Below are 16,212 nucleotides of genomic sequence, written 5' to 3'. Positions count from 1 at the left end.
GGGGGGATGGGGATAGAGTATGGGAGGGGGACGGGGAGAGGGATGGGCAGAGGTAATGGGGAGAGGGACTGGGGAGAGGGATTGGGAGAGGGGATTGAGAGGGGATGGGGAGAGAGATGGGGAGAGGGGATGGGGAGGGGGAAAGGGGATGAGGAGCAGGGTTAAGGAGAGTGATGGGGAGGGGATGGGAAGAGGGACAGGGAGAGGGATTGAGAGAGGGGCTGCCATCGTGCTGAGCTCCTCCTGTGGGGAGGGGAGGTGTGTGTGGCAGGGGCTATCTTTATTTTGCAGATCACAAACAAGACAGCAAGTCCATGGGGTCTCACAGGCTGTCTCATGCCAGACTAACCCTGTAGGCTTCATGTCCCATGCCAGAAACTTTGCAGAAAGTTTTTTCTCCTTTTCTTCTTCCTTTTCTCATTTTCTCCTTTTTCTGAAGCAGGGATAAAGCGTAATGTAAGTGAGGTCTCCATGAGGGGGTCCTTGCCTGAGCGGCTTCCTGAAGCGGAGATCCAGTGAAGCCATCATCAGTTAAAGGATGCTTGTGCACATAGACCTGACCCCACCCCACAAATACAGCTGCTGCACTCAGAACGTGTCCATGTCTTGATTTTGATACTTTTAGGCTGAAAATCCAAAAGCTGAGGAACTTGAAACCCATGCCTGCTTTTCAGGCTTGAGCTGTAGCTCATCACCAGTGTGGGAGAGGAGATGGGAACCCCGGAAAGCTGCTGGGCAATGCCACAAACAGCCCTGTTTGGGACTGTTCTAGGTCCCTGTGGGAAGGGTGAGAGAGAATTGAGCCAAAATAGCCCCTCACCCCTACACTGAGATCTGCGTGCCACTGGGTGACCGCAGGGTGGGGTACCCATGTCAGGCATGGGACAGACAATCCCAGCTTCAACAACACAATATTGATTTGTAGGTATTAAAAATCAGCGGTAGCCTGCCTAGGCCACATGTATGTCAAGTGGGTCAAGGGGGCTGTTGGACCTTATTTCATTAAAACCATGAATTCTTGCACTAGAGTCAGTGTGAGTCAGGGGTTGTGTGCTACAGTATACACGTACATGTTGGGGCTGGGTAGCCATAAGGCATGAACATGCTAGCAGCTGGAGACAGAGAATTTTTGCAAATATGCCAGTTTTGGGAGCTTGAAAATCTAATTTTGAAATGTGATGTCAGGTCACAATTTTCCTGACTCAAAGAATTAAAAAAGAAAGTATATTGGTGAAGACGATCTGTCTGTTTTTATTTCAGCAACTAAATCTAGATTTACTGCTTAATTTAAGGTACCCACGTTTGATTTCTTTCATACTTTTATTAGTTTCCATTCCGCCATGACCTGTTTCTGCTCACCCACCTGTTTCCCATTCCCACTCTTTGTTAATATTGTATTTTCTTTTTATGTCCTCAGAGAGAATCCTCACAAAGACAATGTTGAACACTCAGACCAGGAATTGCAATGCAAGCCTGTTGCAGAGAGCAGACACATTTACTGTATTAATCACCCTGGTGCTTGAAGCAGCAGCACTCAGATGCCCACGCAGGCAGGCAGAGGAAGGCTAAAGGCAGTGAGCACAGCAGATCCTGCAACGTCTCTGTAGGGCTGGCTGGAAGACGTCAGCATCACTCATCTGCGTGTCTTCAGCTACCTCATCCCATCCCAGTCCCTCCAGGTAGGAGCCGATACAGTGCTGTGATGGCTTTGTCCCATTTGTAGAGGCAACGGAAGGTAACATCTGCCCAGGCAGCCCACATTAAAGGAGTTCCAATCAAAATCCCCTTCATTTGGTGTGTTTTCCAACACGTTTGCTCAAGCAGCACGAACCAGAGCTCTGCCCCCGCCCAGCGGCATGAGCCCCGTGGGGATGCACAGGAGTGCTCAAACATCGCCGCCTCCCTGCTCTGCTTCACAGATGGCCCAAGAGGTCCAGAGGCGATGCCCTCGTTCCTGGCTGTCACGGAGCTGGTGAGTTGTTTGCAGCAGCTGCTGCTTGGTAGGTCGCTGTAGATGAGGTGCCTGATTTGAGCCAGAACGTGAAAAGCTCCCCCGGATCACTCTGAGCTGCAGATTTAGGCTCTGAGATGAGAAGCAGAATTGTCCCAGCAGGTTTGTGTAGTGGGTTTACGTGGCAAGGTTTTGGTAGCAGGGAGCCATAGGGGTGGTTTCTGTGAGAAAGATCTAGAAGCTGCCCCATGTTTGGGAAGGGCCCCATTGTTTTCCAGATCCGAGCCAATAAGCGATGTTGTTTTTCGCCTCTGTGAGAGCATATTTAAGACAGGGAAAAAACGCTGCGCCACACAGCAGCCGGGAGAGTGAGAGGAGCGAGGAACAGCCTTGCGCCAAGGTCAGTGTAGAAGGAGGGGGAGAGGTGCTCCAGGCGCCGGAGCAGAAGTCCCCTGCGGCCTGTGGTGAGGACCATGGTGAAGCAGGATGTCCCCCTGCAGCCCATGGAGTACCACGGTGGAGCAGGGTTCCACGCTGCAGCCCGTGGAGGAGACCACGGTGGAGCAGGTGGCCCTGCACCGATGGAGGCTGCCGCCTGTGGAAGACCCCTGCCGGAGCAGATTCTGGGCCGGACCTGTAGCCCGTGGAGAGGAGCCCACGCAGGAGCAGGTGATCTGGCAGGAGCTGCTGCCCGTAGGGGAGCCAGGTTGGAGCAGTTTTCTCCTGAGGGATGGACCCCGTGGTACAGACCCATATCTGGAGCAGTTCTGAAAGAGCTGCTGCCTGTGGGAAGCCCACGCCGGATCAGTTCATCAAGGACTGCATCCCGTGGGTGGGACCCCACAGCACAGGGGATGAGAGTGACCGAGAAGGAGCGGCAGAGAAGAAGTGCTGTAGACTGACCATAACCCCCATTCCCCATTCCCCTGCGCCGCTCGGGGGGAGGAGGTGGAAGAGGGTGGATGGGGGGAAGGTGCTTTTGTTTTTTTTTTTTTCTTTGTTTTCTCACTTCTCTCGCTTGTTAGTTGTAGGCAATAAATCTTACTATCTCCTTATGCCGAGTCTGTTTTGCCCGTTACAATAATTATTGCGTGATTTTCTCGTCCTTATCTCAATCCTTGAGTCCTTTTCACATATTTTCTCCCCATTCCTCTTTGAGGAGGGGGAGTGAGAGAGCGGCTGTGGTGGAGCTCGGCTGCCCACTCGAGCGGAACCACGACAGTCTTTTTTGGCGCCCAACGTGGGGCTCGAGGAATTTGAGATAAGGATGATAGTTAGTAGAAGTAACGGGCAAAAATATGTGCAGGATGATTGTTAGGAATGTAAAAGTTGTGAAGAATTTAAGAAAGCAGTAACTGTGATATGTTAGTGTGGTGAAGGGACGAGGGGTGGTGTGTGTGTAAAATGTCCACCTTGTCGGTGCTGTGATGATGTTATGTTTATTTTGGTGTGGTGAATTCTTTTTCTTTTTGATGTAAGTGAAGTTTGTGAAGGTTGTTGTGATAATTGTAAAGTAAGAGTATGTTGTGAGTAGTCTTAAATATGCTTTTAACAGAGGCGAGGGGTGGAATGTAGTGGGTTTACGTGGCAAGGTTTTGGTAGCAGGGAGCCATAGGGGTGGTTTCTGTGAGAAAGATCTAGAAGCTGCCCCATGTTTGGGAAGGGCCCCATTGTTTTCCAGATCCGAGCCAATAAGCGATGTTGTTTTTCGCCTCTGTGAGAGCATATTTAAGACAGGGAAAAAACGCTGCGCCACACAGCAGCCGGGAGAGTGAGAGGAGCGAGGAACAGCCTTGCGCCAAGGTCAGTGTAGAAGGAGGGGGAGAGGTGCTCCAGGCGCCGGAGCAGAAGTCCCCTGCGGCCTGTGGTGAGGACCATGGTGAAGCAGGATGTCCCCCTGCAGCCCATGGAGTACCACGGTGGAGCAGGGTTCCACGCTGCAGCCCGTGGAGGAGACCACGGTGGAGCAGGTGGCCCTGCACCGATGGAGGCTGCCGCCTGTGGAAGACCCCTGCCGGAGCAGATTCTGGGCCGGACCTGTAGCCCGTGGAGAGGAGCCCACGCAGGAGCAGGTGATCTGGCAGGAGCTGCTGCCCGTAGGGGAGCCAGGTTGGAGCAGTTTTCTCCTGAGGGATGGACCCCGTGGTACAGACCCATATCTGGAGCAGTTCTGAAAGAGCTGCTGCCTGTGGGAAGCCCACGCCGGATCAGTTCATCAAGGACTGCATCCCGTGGGTGGGACCCCACAGCACAGGGGATGAGAGTGACCGAGAAGGAGCGGCAGAGAAGAAGTGCTGTAGACTGACCATAACCCCCATTCCCCATTCCCCTGCGCCGCTCGGGGGGAGGAGGTGGAAGAGGGTGGATGGGGGGAAGGTGCTTTTGTTTTTTTTTTTTTCTTTGTTTTCTCACTTCTCTCGCTTGTTAGTTGTAGGCAATAAATCTTACTATCTCCTTATGCCGAGTCTGTTTTGCCCGTTACAATAATTATTGCGTGATTTTCTCGTCCTTATCTCAATCCTTGAGTCCTTTTCACATATTTTCTCCCCATTCCTCTTTGAGGAGGGGGAGTGAGAGAGCGGCTGTGGTGGAGCTCGGCTGCCCACTCGAGCGGAACCACGACAGTTTGTTAACAGATAGATAAAAAAAGATAGATAACCGGACCACCCCATGGTCCTATGAGCTGAGCAGTGGCTGCCTGCAGTGCCTGCCTGACTCCCCAGGCCTCATCAGAACCAGCTTGGCATGGAGCAGGCACAACCTGGCCCTACAGCTGATAGTTTGCCTGATGCCTTTCTGCTGCCTGCTGCATATAACTCCCAACAAGAGGACCGGGATGTGCATTCAGAGAAGCAGAGCAGTACCAGCAAGGGCCCATGCGATGGTCAGCAGCCAGCTGACTGCCAGGGAAGCGGCCAGAGACCTAGCGCTGACTGCCTGTTGTCCAGGAAGCATTCACGACTCTTTAAATTTTGACTAATTTGGATGATGCTGCCCTCGCTGGTGGCTTTGTCATTTCCATGCATATACTGCAAACCACCTTCTGGGTCTGGCTGAGCAACTTGCAGGGGAGGTGGGAGCACAGAAAAGTCCCAGGGTAACACCCAGGAGAAAAGCTGCAGCAGTGCAGAGAGGACTCGGCACACACAAGCCCTGTACAGTTTGATCACTGGGGGATTTGGGCTCGTTCAGGGCACTCCTGGTGGCAGGTGGGGCAGTGCGGGGCAGGATGCACCAGGGCAGCACTGCCCAGGCTCAGGGGCTGCGTTTCACCCTGCTGCAGAGTGAATGCCCCTCCACCTGGTTATGCAGTGGGCAATCCTTGGCCACTGACATGAGCAAACTCCGAGGATCCGGAGCATCTCCGTGCAAACTCCATGCCAGGGTGGCACAGCTTTTCTGTCTCTCAGTGCCGTGCTCTGCCTTAGACCTTTGCTTCTGAATTTGCTTTAAAATTCAGCAGCTGCTCTGCCTCCCAAGCACACAGCCATTCCCTGAGACCACGTACTCTGTGTGGTGCTGATCTTCCACTCCGCTTTGTTCTGCGCAGGTTGTTGGATCATCCTTTCATACTGATGTGAGGCAGCAATCAGTAAACAGCCTGGTTGCCCTGGGTGCTGTGAGAGCCATCCCTGCCTTGCAGAGATCATCGTCTGCTGTCACACAAAATGTGTAGTGAATGAGTGTGGAGAGAGGTGAGGTAGGTAGTGAAAGAAACAGCATACTGTGTAAAATCAGTGTCAGTCAGTCCCAGCTTGTCATGTGCCTCATGCTTTTGGGTGCTACAGAACACAAGCACAAGAAATAACAGCAACTAGAGCCAGGGGGGCTGGATTCCTGGGTGCCTGACCAAGCTTTTGCATTGACTTGTGACTTTTTGTGAGCACCTCTGCTGCATTTCAGCACCTGAGTCTATGAAACACTTGTTAATTTAATTTGTTGCTTGCTTTGGGGTCAGTATCTCAAGCACACTTCCCTAGTGCATGGGGGGAGTGATTTTTAACCCGCTTCAGAATTCATAGAAATAAAGTGCTCCAGAGAAATCCGAGCACGTTTTTTACATTTTATGAATGGTGCTTCCCATCTTCCCCCTGTTTCTGCTTACAGAGAAGGGAGTCCGAACTGACTCAGGCATCCTCCCACCATGGTGGCTACCAACCAAACCAGCTTGCAGCCTGCCTCCTTCCTTCTGCTGGGCATGGCAGGCCTGGAGGACCTGCAGACCTGGCTCTCCATCCCCTTCTGCCTGATGTACATCGCCACGCTCCTTGGCAACTTTGTCCTCTTATTTGTCATTGTGACAGAGCGAAGCCTCCATGAGCCGATGCACCTCTTCCTGGCCATGTTAGCAGTGGCAGATCTCATATTGTCTTCCTCCACAGTGCCCAAAGCCCTGAGCATATTCTGGTCCCTTTCCAATACGATGTCTTTCCATGCCTGCCTTACCCAGATGTTCTTCACACACTTCAGCTTCATTGCGGAGTCGACCATTCTGCTGGCCATGGCGTTTGACCGGTACGTTGCGATCTGCAATCCCCTGCGATACGCCACGGTGTTCACACACTCAGTGATAGCCAAGATAGGGGTGGCGGCAATAGCCAGGAGCTTTTGTGTGATGTTCCCAACAATATTCCTCCTTCAGAGGCTGCTGTACTGTGGACACAGCATCATGCCCCACACTTACTGCGAGCACATGGGCATCGCCCGGCTGGCCTGCAGCGACATCTCCATGAACATCTGGTACGGCTTTGCCACCACCCTCCTGTGCCCAGGGCTGGACGTTGTGCTCATTGGGGTGTCATACAGCCTCATTCTCAGGACTGTCTTCAGGCTCTCCTCCAAGGATGCCCAGGTGAAGGCAGTTGGCACCTGCAGCTCTCATGCCTGTGTTATATTGATGTTCTACACGCCAGCATTTTTCTCATTTTTCACTCTTCGGTTTGGCCACAACGTCCCCCACCATGTTCACATCCTCTTGGCCAATCTCTACGTGCTCCTACCACCCATGCTAAACCCCATTGTCTACTCAGTGAAAAACAAACTAATCAGAGAAAAGGTGTCCCAGATACTCTTTAGGACTGGGCAATTGCGGTGACAAGGATGTTATTCCCCCGAAAGGAAGAGAAATTGTCTACCAGGGAAGCAGAGTGCATGTGTGTGAAATAACACGGCTTCTTCCTTTTTTAGACTCAGCACAACACCATTACTGATCAATTTTCCTGCTTATGAGATGCTTCCTCAGAATAAATCCCATCACCACTACAAAAGGGGAAATTAGTTCTGAACCATATACCAAAATTTTATCTTATGTAATCTGGTGTTATCCCATAAACTCAGAGCTTTATTGGGGGGTTGGTTGCAGCAATTCACAAGGCCAGGAGAAGCAGCTGGAACAGAGGTGGCTTCTGTGTGTCCATCCACCTCTGCCTTTGGTGTCCAACGTGGCCAGATGAAGGAAATCCCACTGCACAACCAGAGCCTAAGGAATTCCTGCATGCAATTAGGAAACCACTGATCTTCAAGGACTGGTCTTGATCATGTATGTCTTGTCCTTATTACCATTTCTGGTGGTACACAATAAATTCATGGATTAATGATGCATGCATTACTAAGGAAAGGAAGCCCCCCATTTCTCCCTGCTCATGCACTGGCAGCCCATCCTGTGTCTGGGCACACAGGGCTCATGGTGCAGCCGTACACTTCTAGGTTTGTACATGAAACCCTGGGAAGACCTGTGGCCAGCGCATCCTTGTGGCAGGTGTCACAGCTCATCATGTTTGAGATGATACAATCAGCAGGAATCCCACCTTGAGAAACTCGCTTGTTAGCTCATCTGCAGACCAACAGACCTGGGTTTTAGAACTGTGTCTTTCTTGATAGCCTGCACATGCTTTTTCTGGCTCATCTTTAACTCTCCTTTGTATCCACTGAGAATAACTGTTCTTACTGATAACCCTTTTCAGGTCTTTGTGATTACTGTGCTCCCCAGTTAATTGATACAAAGGGATGATATTCACAGCATCATATTCATGAATATATCCAGTACTCTGTTTTTAACATTTCATAAAATCCCAGAATCATTAGGGTTGGAAAAGCCCTCCAAGATCATCTGGTCCAACCATCCCCCTACCACCAATATCACCCAACAAACCCTGTCCCCAAGCACCACGTCCAATCTTTCCTTGAACACCCCCAGGGACGGGGATTCCCCCACCTCCCTGGGCAACCCGTCCCAAGGCCTGACCGCTCTTGCTGAGCAGAAATGTCTCCTCATTTCCAACCTGAGCCTCCCCTGGCACAACTCGAGGCCGTTCCCTCTGCTCCTGGCCCTGGTTACCTGTGAGCAGAGGCTCCATGGCCTCGATGTCCTTCTGGGAGTGAGGGGCCCAAAGCTGAACCCAGCACTCGAGGGGCGGCCTCAGCAGAGCAGAGCCCAGGGGGACGAGCACCTCCCTGGCCCTGCTGCCTGCACTACTCCTGACACAACCAGGATGCCGTTGGCCTTCTTGGCCACCTGGGCACACTGCTGGCTCATGTTCAGGTGAGCATTAATCAGCACCCCCGGATCCTTTTCCTCTGCACAGCTCTCCAGCCACTCTGCCCCAAGCCTGTAGCGCTGCATGGGGTTGTTGTGGCCAAAGTGCAGGACCCGGCACTGAGCCATGTTGAACCTCATCCCTTGGCCTCTGCCTATTGACCCATCCTGTCCAGATCCCTCTGCAGGGCCTCCCTACCCTATGGCAGATCGACACTAACCCCCAGCTTGCAAACTTACTGAGGGTCCAGTCAATTCCCTCATCCAAATCATCCATAAAGGTAAAGAGGACCCCAACACCAACCACTGGGGAACACCACCGGTGACTGGTCGCCAGCTGCATTTCACTCCATTCACCACCACTCTCTGGGCCCAGCCTCCCTGCCAGTTAACTCAGTGGGCAGTGTACCTGTCTGAGACATGGGCTGCCAGCTTCACAGAATCACAGAATCACAGAATTTCTAGGTTGGAAGAGACCTCAAGATCATCGAGTCCAACCTCTGACCTAACGCTAGCGGTCCCCACTAAACCATATCCCTAAGCTCTTCTTTAAACTTTATTGAAGCGCTTACTCCTTTTTTTTTTTTTTTTTTCTTAACCAAGGAAAGCAGATAGAACATAATTCTCTATCAGACATCATTTAAAGAGGCAAATCAATAGAAGAAATTACATTTGGTTAAAATATTTATGCAGTTATATCACTCAGTGTCAAATGCATTTCTTCCAATTAATAGTATCTCCTATGCAATGTGGGAAGCCACACCTTTTGCACAGTTAAGCAACCTGATCTAGTGGGAGGTGTCCCTGCCCATGGCAGGGGGGTTGGAATGAGATTTTCTTTAAGGTCCCTTCCAATCCAAACCATGCGGTGATTCTATGATTCTATGACCTGACCATAAAGATGGCATACATTTAAGTCACAAGGCATGGCCAGCAGCACATCAGATTTGGTGATGGAGAAGGTGTGGAAGAAATACTTCTAGCTGAGGCACACACCAAGGGGGATGGCTCGGTAATAAAACCTGCGTGTCCCAGGCTCCAACCCCACAGCCTGGGGGCTGCACCGGGCTGGCTCCATCCTGCAGCACTGTGGGACATGACCTGGATCCAGGGCTCAGACATGGTCTCACCTGCGCCAAGCTGGGGGAACTGCTGCCGTGGCCATGTCAGCACTGCCCCAGCACCAACCGCCTTCACAGCAAGGTGTTCTGGTGGTGCAGAGCTAACTCGTGTCCACCAGAACCCCAGCCCCTTCCCCACGGGCCTCCTTTCTGTCCTGAGCCAGACAGTTCTCATCTAAAACAAAACCACCAGGTAACATGCCAAATCTGTGGGACAAATCTAGTTAGAACTAAGGCCATCTATGACAACAGCCCACTACTACATCCTGGACTGCTGCTTTAATTTGTGCTGATTGTAATTAATAGTAACAACTGACTGCTATGGCTCAGCTGTATATTTGAGGTCTGTGGGATCTAATTTGTAAGGAAGCTTGTATTTCATGATCCTTGAATTATCCTGATTTCGATAAAGTCATCAACACACAACCATTTTATATTTATAATCCTAATATTTCAGCTCTCCCCAATAGCTTTGATACCCACTGAAAGCCTCCTCTCCAGGATCTGGAATCAGTGTAAGGCACAGCTAGCAACCCTCCCACAGAAATACCTCCTCTTCTTCCGCTGGGAGTCCCTTTTTTTCATATGGTAATGCATTGTTTGTTGTTTTTTGTTTATTATGTTTTTTGTTGTTGTTGTTGTTTGTTTTTTGAATTCCTCCCCCAGATTCTCCTTCCAGGTTTGATTGTCTCATTTTCCATCAACTTTGAAAGCCTTTCCGGCAGAAGTGTGATACCCAAACTTCCCAGAGAGATAGACACATAGATAGTCACTCATAAAATACCTAGCATTTCTAGTAGAACTCAGAAAATTAATACAGTCAGCTTCTGTATTTCTCATCAAATCATACAGATTACTCCTTAGGTGGAGTTAGAACTAAATACTTGGCGTTCCAGTTATCTTATAAACCACGAAAAAGTAAAAATGGAAAAGCTCAGGAGGCTGGAGTGGAGACTAAATTACATCTTTTGTGGCAGTGATCATCCGCAGATGAGACTTTACCAAGCCAGGACAGCGCAGGCCAATTGAACACACTGTACAGGCAACGTTGCTCTGGATGCATCCCAGCACAATGTCCTTCTCTGTATCGTGACTCTGGTGTCTTCTGTTTCATTTATAAACACCACTGTCAACACTGTAGACTTTCCTGCTTTTCCCATCCTGACTGTGGATTTTATTCCTTTTTTTTTTTTTCTTTTTTTTTTTTTCAGGCCATTCCTCCAATTTTTCAAAATTACCCAGGGCACTAATATTTCTTCCTTTCGTGCTTCTGGCAAAGCTGTGGATTTAATAAATATTGTCTTTACTGTGCTGCCCACACTGACATCAGGCTCAGAAGGCTCATTTAGACTTGCATTTCATCCACAAAAGAAACAAGAAACAGGATTTGAAATGTCACTATCATGGTTCAAGCTCAGCAATATTCACTGACTTGTTTATGAAAATACGATGTGATATGTATGCTAATTCATCTCCATAATTAAGACAGATGATCTTTTTCCCTATGTGTGAACTATGCTACCTTACCACAGAAACGAAATGATCTGATTGATAAGATTTGTACTTTACAAATTTGTAAAAGCTCCTGTTCGTCTACTTTTCTCACACAAAGCTATCACCCAATCATTTGTTTATGTACAAATTTCGTAGGGATTGTGGCTAAAATTTACCCTAGAGTTTAAACACAAGAATATGAATATCTAAGGGAGCTCCTAAGCCACAAATTGCTGGAGGCTGGAAGGTTTTGGCGCAGTGCATGAAGCCAAGCAGCTCAAGGACCGGTCCTTTGTTCCCATGGCGAGCGGCAGAGCCCAGCCTCCTCCTCACTGCTCAGCCATGCGAGACCCCAGACAGCGACCACCAGCACCATCTCCAGCATCTTCTGGGCTGGGTGGCCCCAGCAAAGCTGTTCCTGGGCAGCCCTGGCAGTTCAGTGCCTTCCAAATATGACTCCAGCCTCAGCCCATGCCCAAGCAGTTTGCTCCTGTGGCCTCTGCCTGTGCTGGCCCCTTCTTACACTTTTCCTGCTGGTTGTGATCAGGTCAAGGCACTCAGCCTGCTGGAAGTATTTTTGGTGGCCCAAAGGGCTGTTCTCTTTGGAACACTCAGTACTCATTTTCTTCCAGTTTAAAGATATTTTTTTTCTCTGCCTTTTCCGGGCTTCTGATATTTCCTCCCTCCCTTGCCATGGTATCTGAATGGCAGCAAAGAGGTAAAATGTCTTTCTTTAGTAATACTTGAGGCTGAGATTAGATCAGTCATCAATCTCAGTACATTACTGCAAAATGGAAATAAAACCATTGCCTTTATTGGAGTTTCTCTGAATTTGCACTAGTTTCACTGAAAAATATCAGGTTCTGAACCCAAATGAGGGAGGACTTTGTGTCACTTCAGGTCCCACCACGCCTGAGCTTGCCCCCAACTCTGTAAGTCCTTAAGGAACTAAAAGAAGTTTCAAGTACAAAATATTAGTTAGTTTCCTACTGATGACCAAAACAAAGAACCCAAAAAATAATACTCATCAGCAGAGTGATTTTAAAGCAAACATCTGGATAGATGAATACCTTGACAGATGCTTTCTCATGTGAATAATGGGGCGTCTGCTGTGGCCAGTGCAGCAGAATCAAAGCCTTCTGTTTGTCATGCTCTAAAGATCCTTAGACTTGTTTTATATGAGAAGCGTATGGAGTCCTGAGCAAGGATTTATCATGTGGCCCTGCAGTCCCTGTAGTGACATCCTCAGCCAGGAGTCTCAGCTGATATTTATCACTTTAAACTGCAAATTGCCTTTAACGTTGCGCATGCAGGGAAGCACTCCCTGCTTATTAATTCAGTTTAGAGTGATCTTTGCCCGGTTCTTTCTCAGTGCTTAATTTCTTCTTAATCTCATTGATTGCAAAAGACAGAAGTGGATGACTCCACCTTACAATGAATTGGCAGTGAAGAACGAGGACATTGCAGCTGAATGGGGGAGGTTGTGGCAAGCCAGGCATGCCCCCACTTACACAGAATAACAGATCCTTATACACTTATGCATCTTGCTGTTGTAAATGTCCTGTCTTCACACTGCCAATAACACAATAAATCCAACCAGTACAGATTTCAGACCTTCTAAGTCTTTTATGTACATTTATGGAAACACAGCACTCAGAGCAGCAGCTAAAATTCTGTTCTTTACGGTATTTACAGGCACAGCCCTTCTGCTGGACCTTGAAGCACCACCAGAGGGGCCAGGTTCCACTCAGAGCCACAGATAAAAACCATCTGGTGCTGCAGCTCATGGCAAACAAACCACGCCTATGTGCTTATCAGGGGCTGCTTCGCTGTGTGCCTCTGCTCTGTCCTGCTGTACCCCCTCCGTCCCTTTGGGGACAGCTGCCAGCCTCCCTCCTCCTGTCTCTGGGGGAGACCAGCCATGTGCAGCGGGTACCAAATGCTGGGGTCTCTGCATGAGTTAAGATCACAGCAATCTTCAAAGCTAAACACAGGTTGAGAAGAACAACGCTGGGATGAGTGGCTGGGTTTATGGCTCCCTCCCTGCCCTGCGATGGGCTGTCAGCACCCCTCGGGCTGCACGCCTCGCCCCAGCTGGTCCCACTGACTGTGCTGCCCTCCCAACATGCGACAGGCAGCTGCAGTCCATCACCACTTATGGCACTAACAGCCAAAATGACCTGCAGAGAAGGAGGTGGGACAGAGGACAGCCTCAGTAGCCTACAAGGGAGAGGGATGGACACATCTGTGTCTGGGGATGGCCCAGAGACTGCAGATCCAGCTGCCAAGCGTTGACCACTTGCTGCAGCAGCTGTACAGGGATTTGCACAGTTGGCCCATGGGCCAGGAAGGTGTCTGATGTAGGAGGCTGGAGGGTGCTGGTCCCACAGCTCCTCTGCTGCAGGAGCCCCCATGGCACTGGAAGGAGGCAGAGGTCTCCCATGGCCCCACCACCTCTCCTCAGTGCAGTGCTCACCTTGGCCATGCCACGCTGACAGCCTGTGATGGGTACAGCAGTGTCCTGACTGCAGCCAGCCCCTGTTTCTGCCTGTCTTTGTGCAGCCTGCACTGAGAAGAGCAGAGGTAGGGAACTCGGTGCTGCACATCCATGGGGCAGAGAATGAACGGGTCTCGCAGCACAGCAGGTTTCCCCAGACCCTGCTCATCCCTGCCTTCCCTTGCTGAAGCTGAGGGGCAGTGGAGCAGGTGGACTCGCTCCTTTTTGTGCACGTTGGGGCATGGAGAGAAGACGAGGCAGAACCTACCCAGAAAGAGACAAATGTTCCAAACAAATGGAAAACCTCCAGCTCCAACACTTGTCCCGGTGACTGAGCGGAGGGATGTCCTCTGCAGTGCTTCTGTGCATGGCACCATGGCCATGCCAGTGACTGGAAGCCCAGTGTGGTCAGGGTGGAGAAGGAGCCAGGTTACATGTGAGGTTCAGGCCATGGGGCTGCACAGTCACATCTGGCTGCATGTGCAGCTCACTTGGATGCCTTGCTGGGCCTGAAAACCCAGTGTGGTAGCTTCTGATTTAGGCAGCTGCTGAGATGAAAACTTCTCCTACAGCTCCTGCCTTCTGGATGGCTGCTGAAGACACAACAGCTCTCCTGCACAGGCAATGCACATCACTCCCCCACGGCTATGAGCCCAGCTCTGGTCTCCACCAAAAGCCCTTCACAGCACCAAAGGTGAACAGAAAAAGCTGTAATAGGTCGGAGCTGGATGCACTGGGGAGGACACACCGTGGCACCCTGGGAGGGCTCCTTGGCTGCTCCTGGGACATGTCACACATGTCACACGTGTGTACTGGAGGGGACAGAGCCCTGTGGCAGCCAGGTTCCTACCCCGCTGTCCCAAAGGCAAACACAGGAAAGCACACGAAACCTCACCCTACCCTAGAGCTGGACTCCAAGGCAACCAGCAAAACACCCTAAAATGCAAACCCCTGATTTCACCAAATGCTAAAAATGTGCATTAAACAGAAATGTGAGATACATGCCATAAATCTGAGAGATGTTCTTCTCAGGCTATATTTAGCCATGAAGGTTGCTACCTTTCAGACTCAAAGAACAGCTTGCGAGTTTGAAAGATTTTTATAGTTTCTCTGACTGTAAGAACATCTAATAAAAGACAGCATCTCTCACCGTAAACTACATTTGTCTGACATATTTGCAGCTACATACTTACAGTATTTGCATATTTATAATTACAATTTTACCGCTCTAACCTCTGTTAGCTCTACCCTCAGCATTTTGGCAGTCTGCATGGTTTGACCACCAGCCGCTGTGCCCAGGGGCTCCGGTGTCCCCAAAGCCCTCCTGGGGGGACGCGTGCCACATGTGGTCAGGTGCTGCTCTGTGCAGGAGGATGGTCAGCCAGCATTTTGCTTCAAGCTTGTTGGTGCAGAAGGGTTTGGTGGGCATCGAGCATAAAGCACACTGACTGGTGCTCAGGAAGGAGTCAGAGGCATTTCACATTTATCACGTTTGTGCCTGGATCACAGCCCAGCTCCTGCTGAGGCTCAGGGGTGTGAGCCCTGTGTGGCTGAATCCCCACCCCTCGCCTTGCTGCTTTCTGCAAACCTTGGTTTTGCTTCTCCTTTGAGATGAGGACCAGCCCTGTGTTGGCACAGTGTGCACAGGACTAGGTGCAGGGAGAGGCACCATGCTTGGGATGGCAGAGTCCAGTCCCCATTTTCTGAGCTTTTCTGTGGGATCCTGCATTGCTCAGGTGGGAACTACCAGGAAGGGAGGCGATGTGTTTCCCCTGTGCTGCCCCAGGCTCAGCATGCCTGGCTGAATGTATGTCAGCTGTGGTGAGCTGAGCAGGACTGTAACAGGCCTGGAGGAGAGGAGTTTCAAATCTTGTTTTGCATTCTGTCCTGAAATGCAGGGTGTTCACTTTGCTTTAAAATGCTGTGCAGAAAAATACCATTAATTAGGATCCAGGCTTTCCTTGGTGCATATGTTTTCTAAAATGGCTGAGAATATCTAGCATAATGAGTTAGAGCTATTCCAAAAATTAAGTATTTGTGTAAAAAGCCGGTATGGCTGTAGGAGTCTGCAGTCAGGGCACGTGTCATGGCGGAAGCATTTCCAGCAGGCAGTGATGCTTTGCCTGAGTGAATGGTTTTTTCAGTAAAGCATCATGAAAAAGGCATATGTTAATGTTGCACAGCTGTTTAGGCATGGTTTTGATAGGCGAATGAAGTGTAGCGATCTGGTGTCTCTCCTGGAACGCAGACCTGTGACATGGCATGGTCCCTGGCAGCAGTGATGTGCTCATCTCCTCTTGGCTCCCAGGAGCAATGGTCTCTGTCTCTGGTTCAAACTCGGGACTGCAGGCTGGGAAAGAAGGGACCCCCCGAGCCTCAGTGAGGTGTTGAAGCCACAGCAACACTCAGGAGTGTTTAACACACAGCTTTAACACGCAGGTTTCCATTGCTCTTCACACTTGAGGTTTGAGAAGTTTTTACTCCTACAGCCGGTGCACATCTGTGTGTATGATGACATTTTGATTTTGCCTGTTGGCAAATTTTCAGATGAAACCAAACTGAGTGGTACAGTCAATACATCATAAAGAAGGGATGCCATCCAAAGGGACCTGGA

At 50.1% G+C, this 16,212-nt stretch overlaps 1 protein-coding gene across 1 annotated transcript; it reads left to right on the top strand.

Moving 5' to 3' along the window:
* Positions 1-6,095: 6,095 nt before the first annotated feature.
* Positions 6,096-7,046, top strand: LOC311220453 (olfactory receptor 52B2-like; the record flags this gene model as incomplete). Its single annotated transcript, XM_084303989.1, has 1 exon — positions 6,096-7,046. One exon carries the CDS (start codon positions 6,096-6,098, stop codon positions 7,044-7,046), a length of 951 nt encoding a protein of 316 aa, XP_084160115.1.
* Between the last annotated feature and the right edge of the window lie 9,166 nt (positions 7,047-16,212).

The sequence above is a fragment of the Netta rufina genome, assembly GCF_964035555.1.
Source record: "Netta rufina genome assembly, chromosome: 1".
NCBI classification, from domain to species: domain Eukaryota; kingdom Metazoa; phylum Chordata; class Aves; order Anseriformes; family Anatidae; genus Netta; species Netta rufina.
This window is presented reverse-complemented; position numbering and strand designations above follow the sequence as displayed.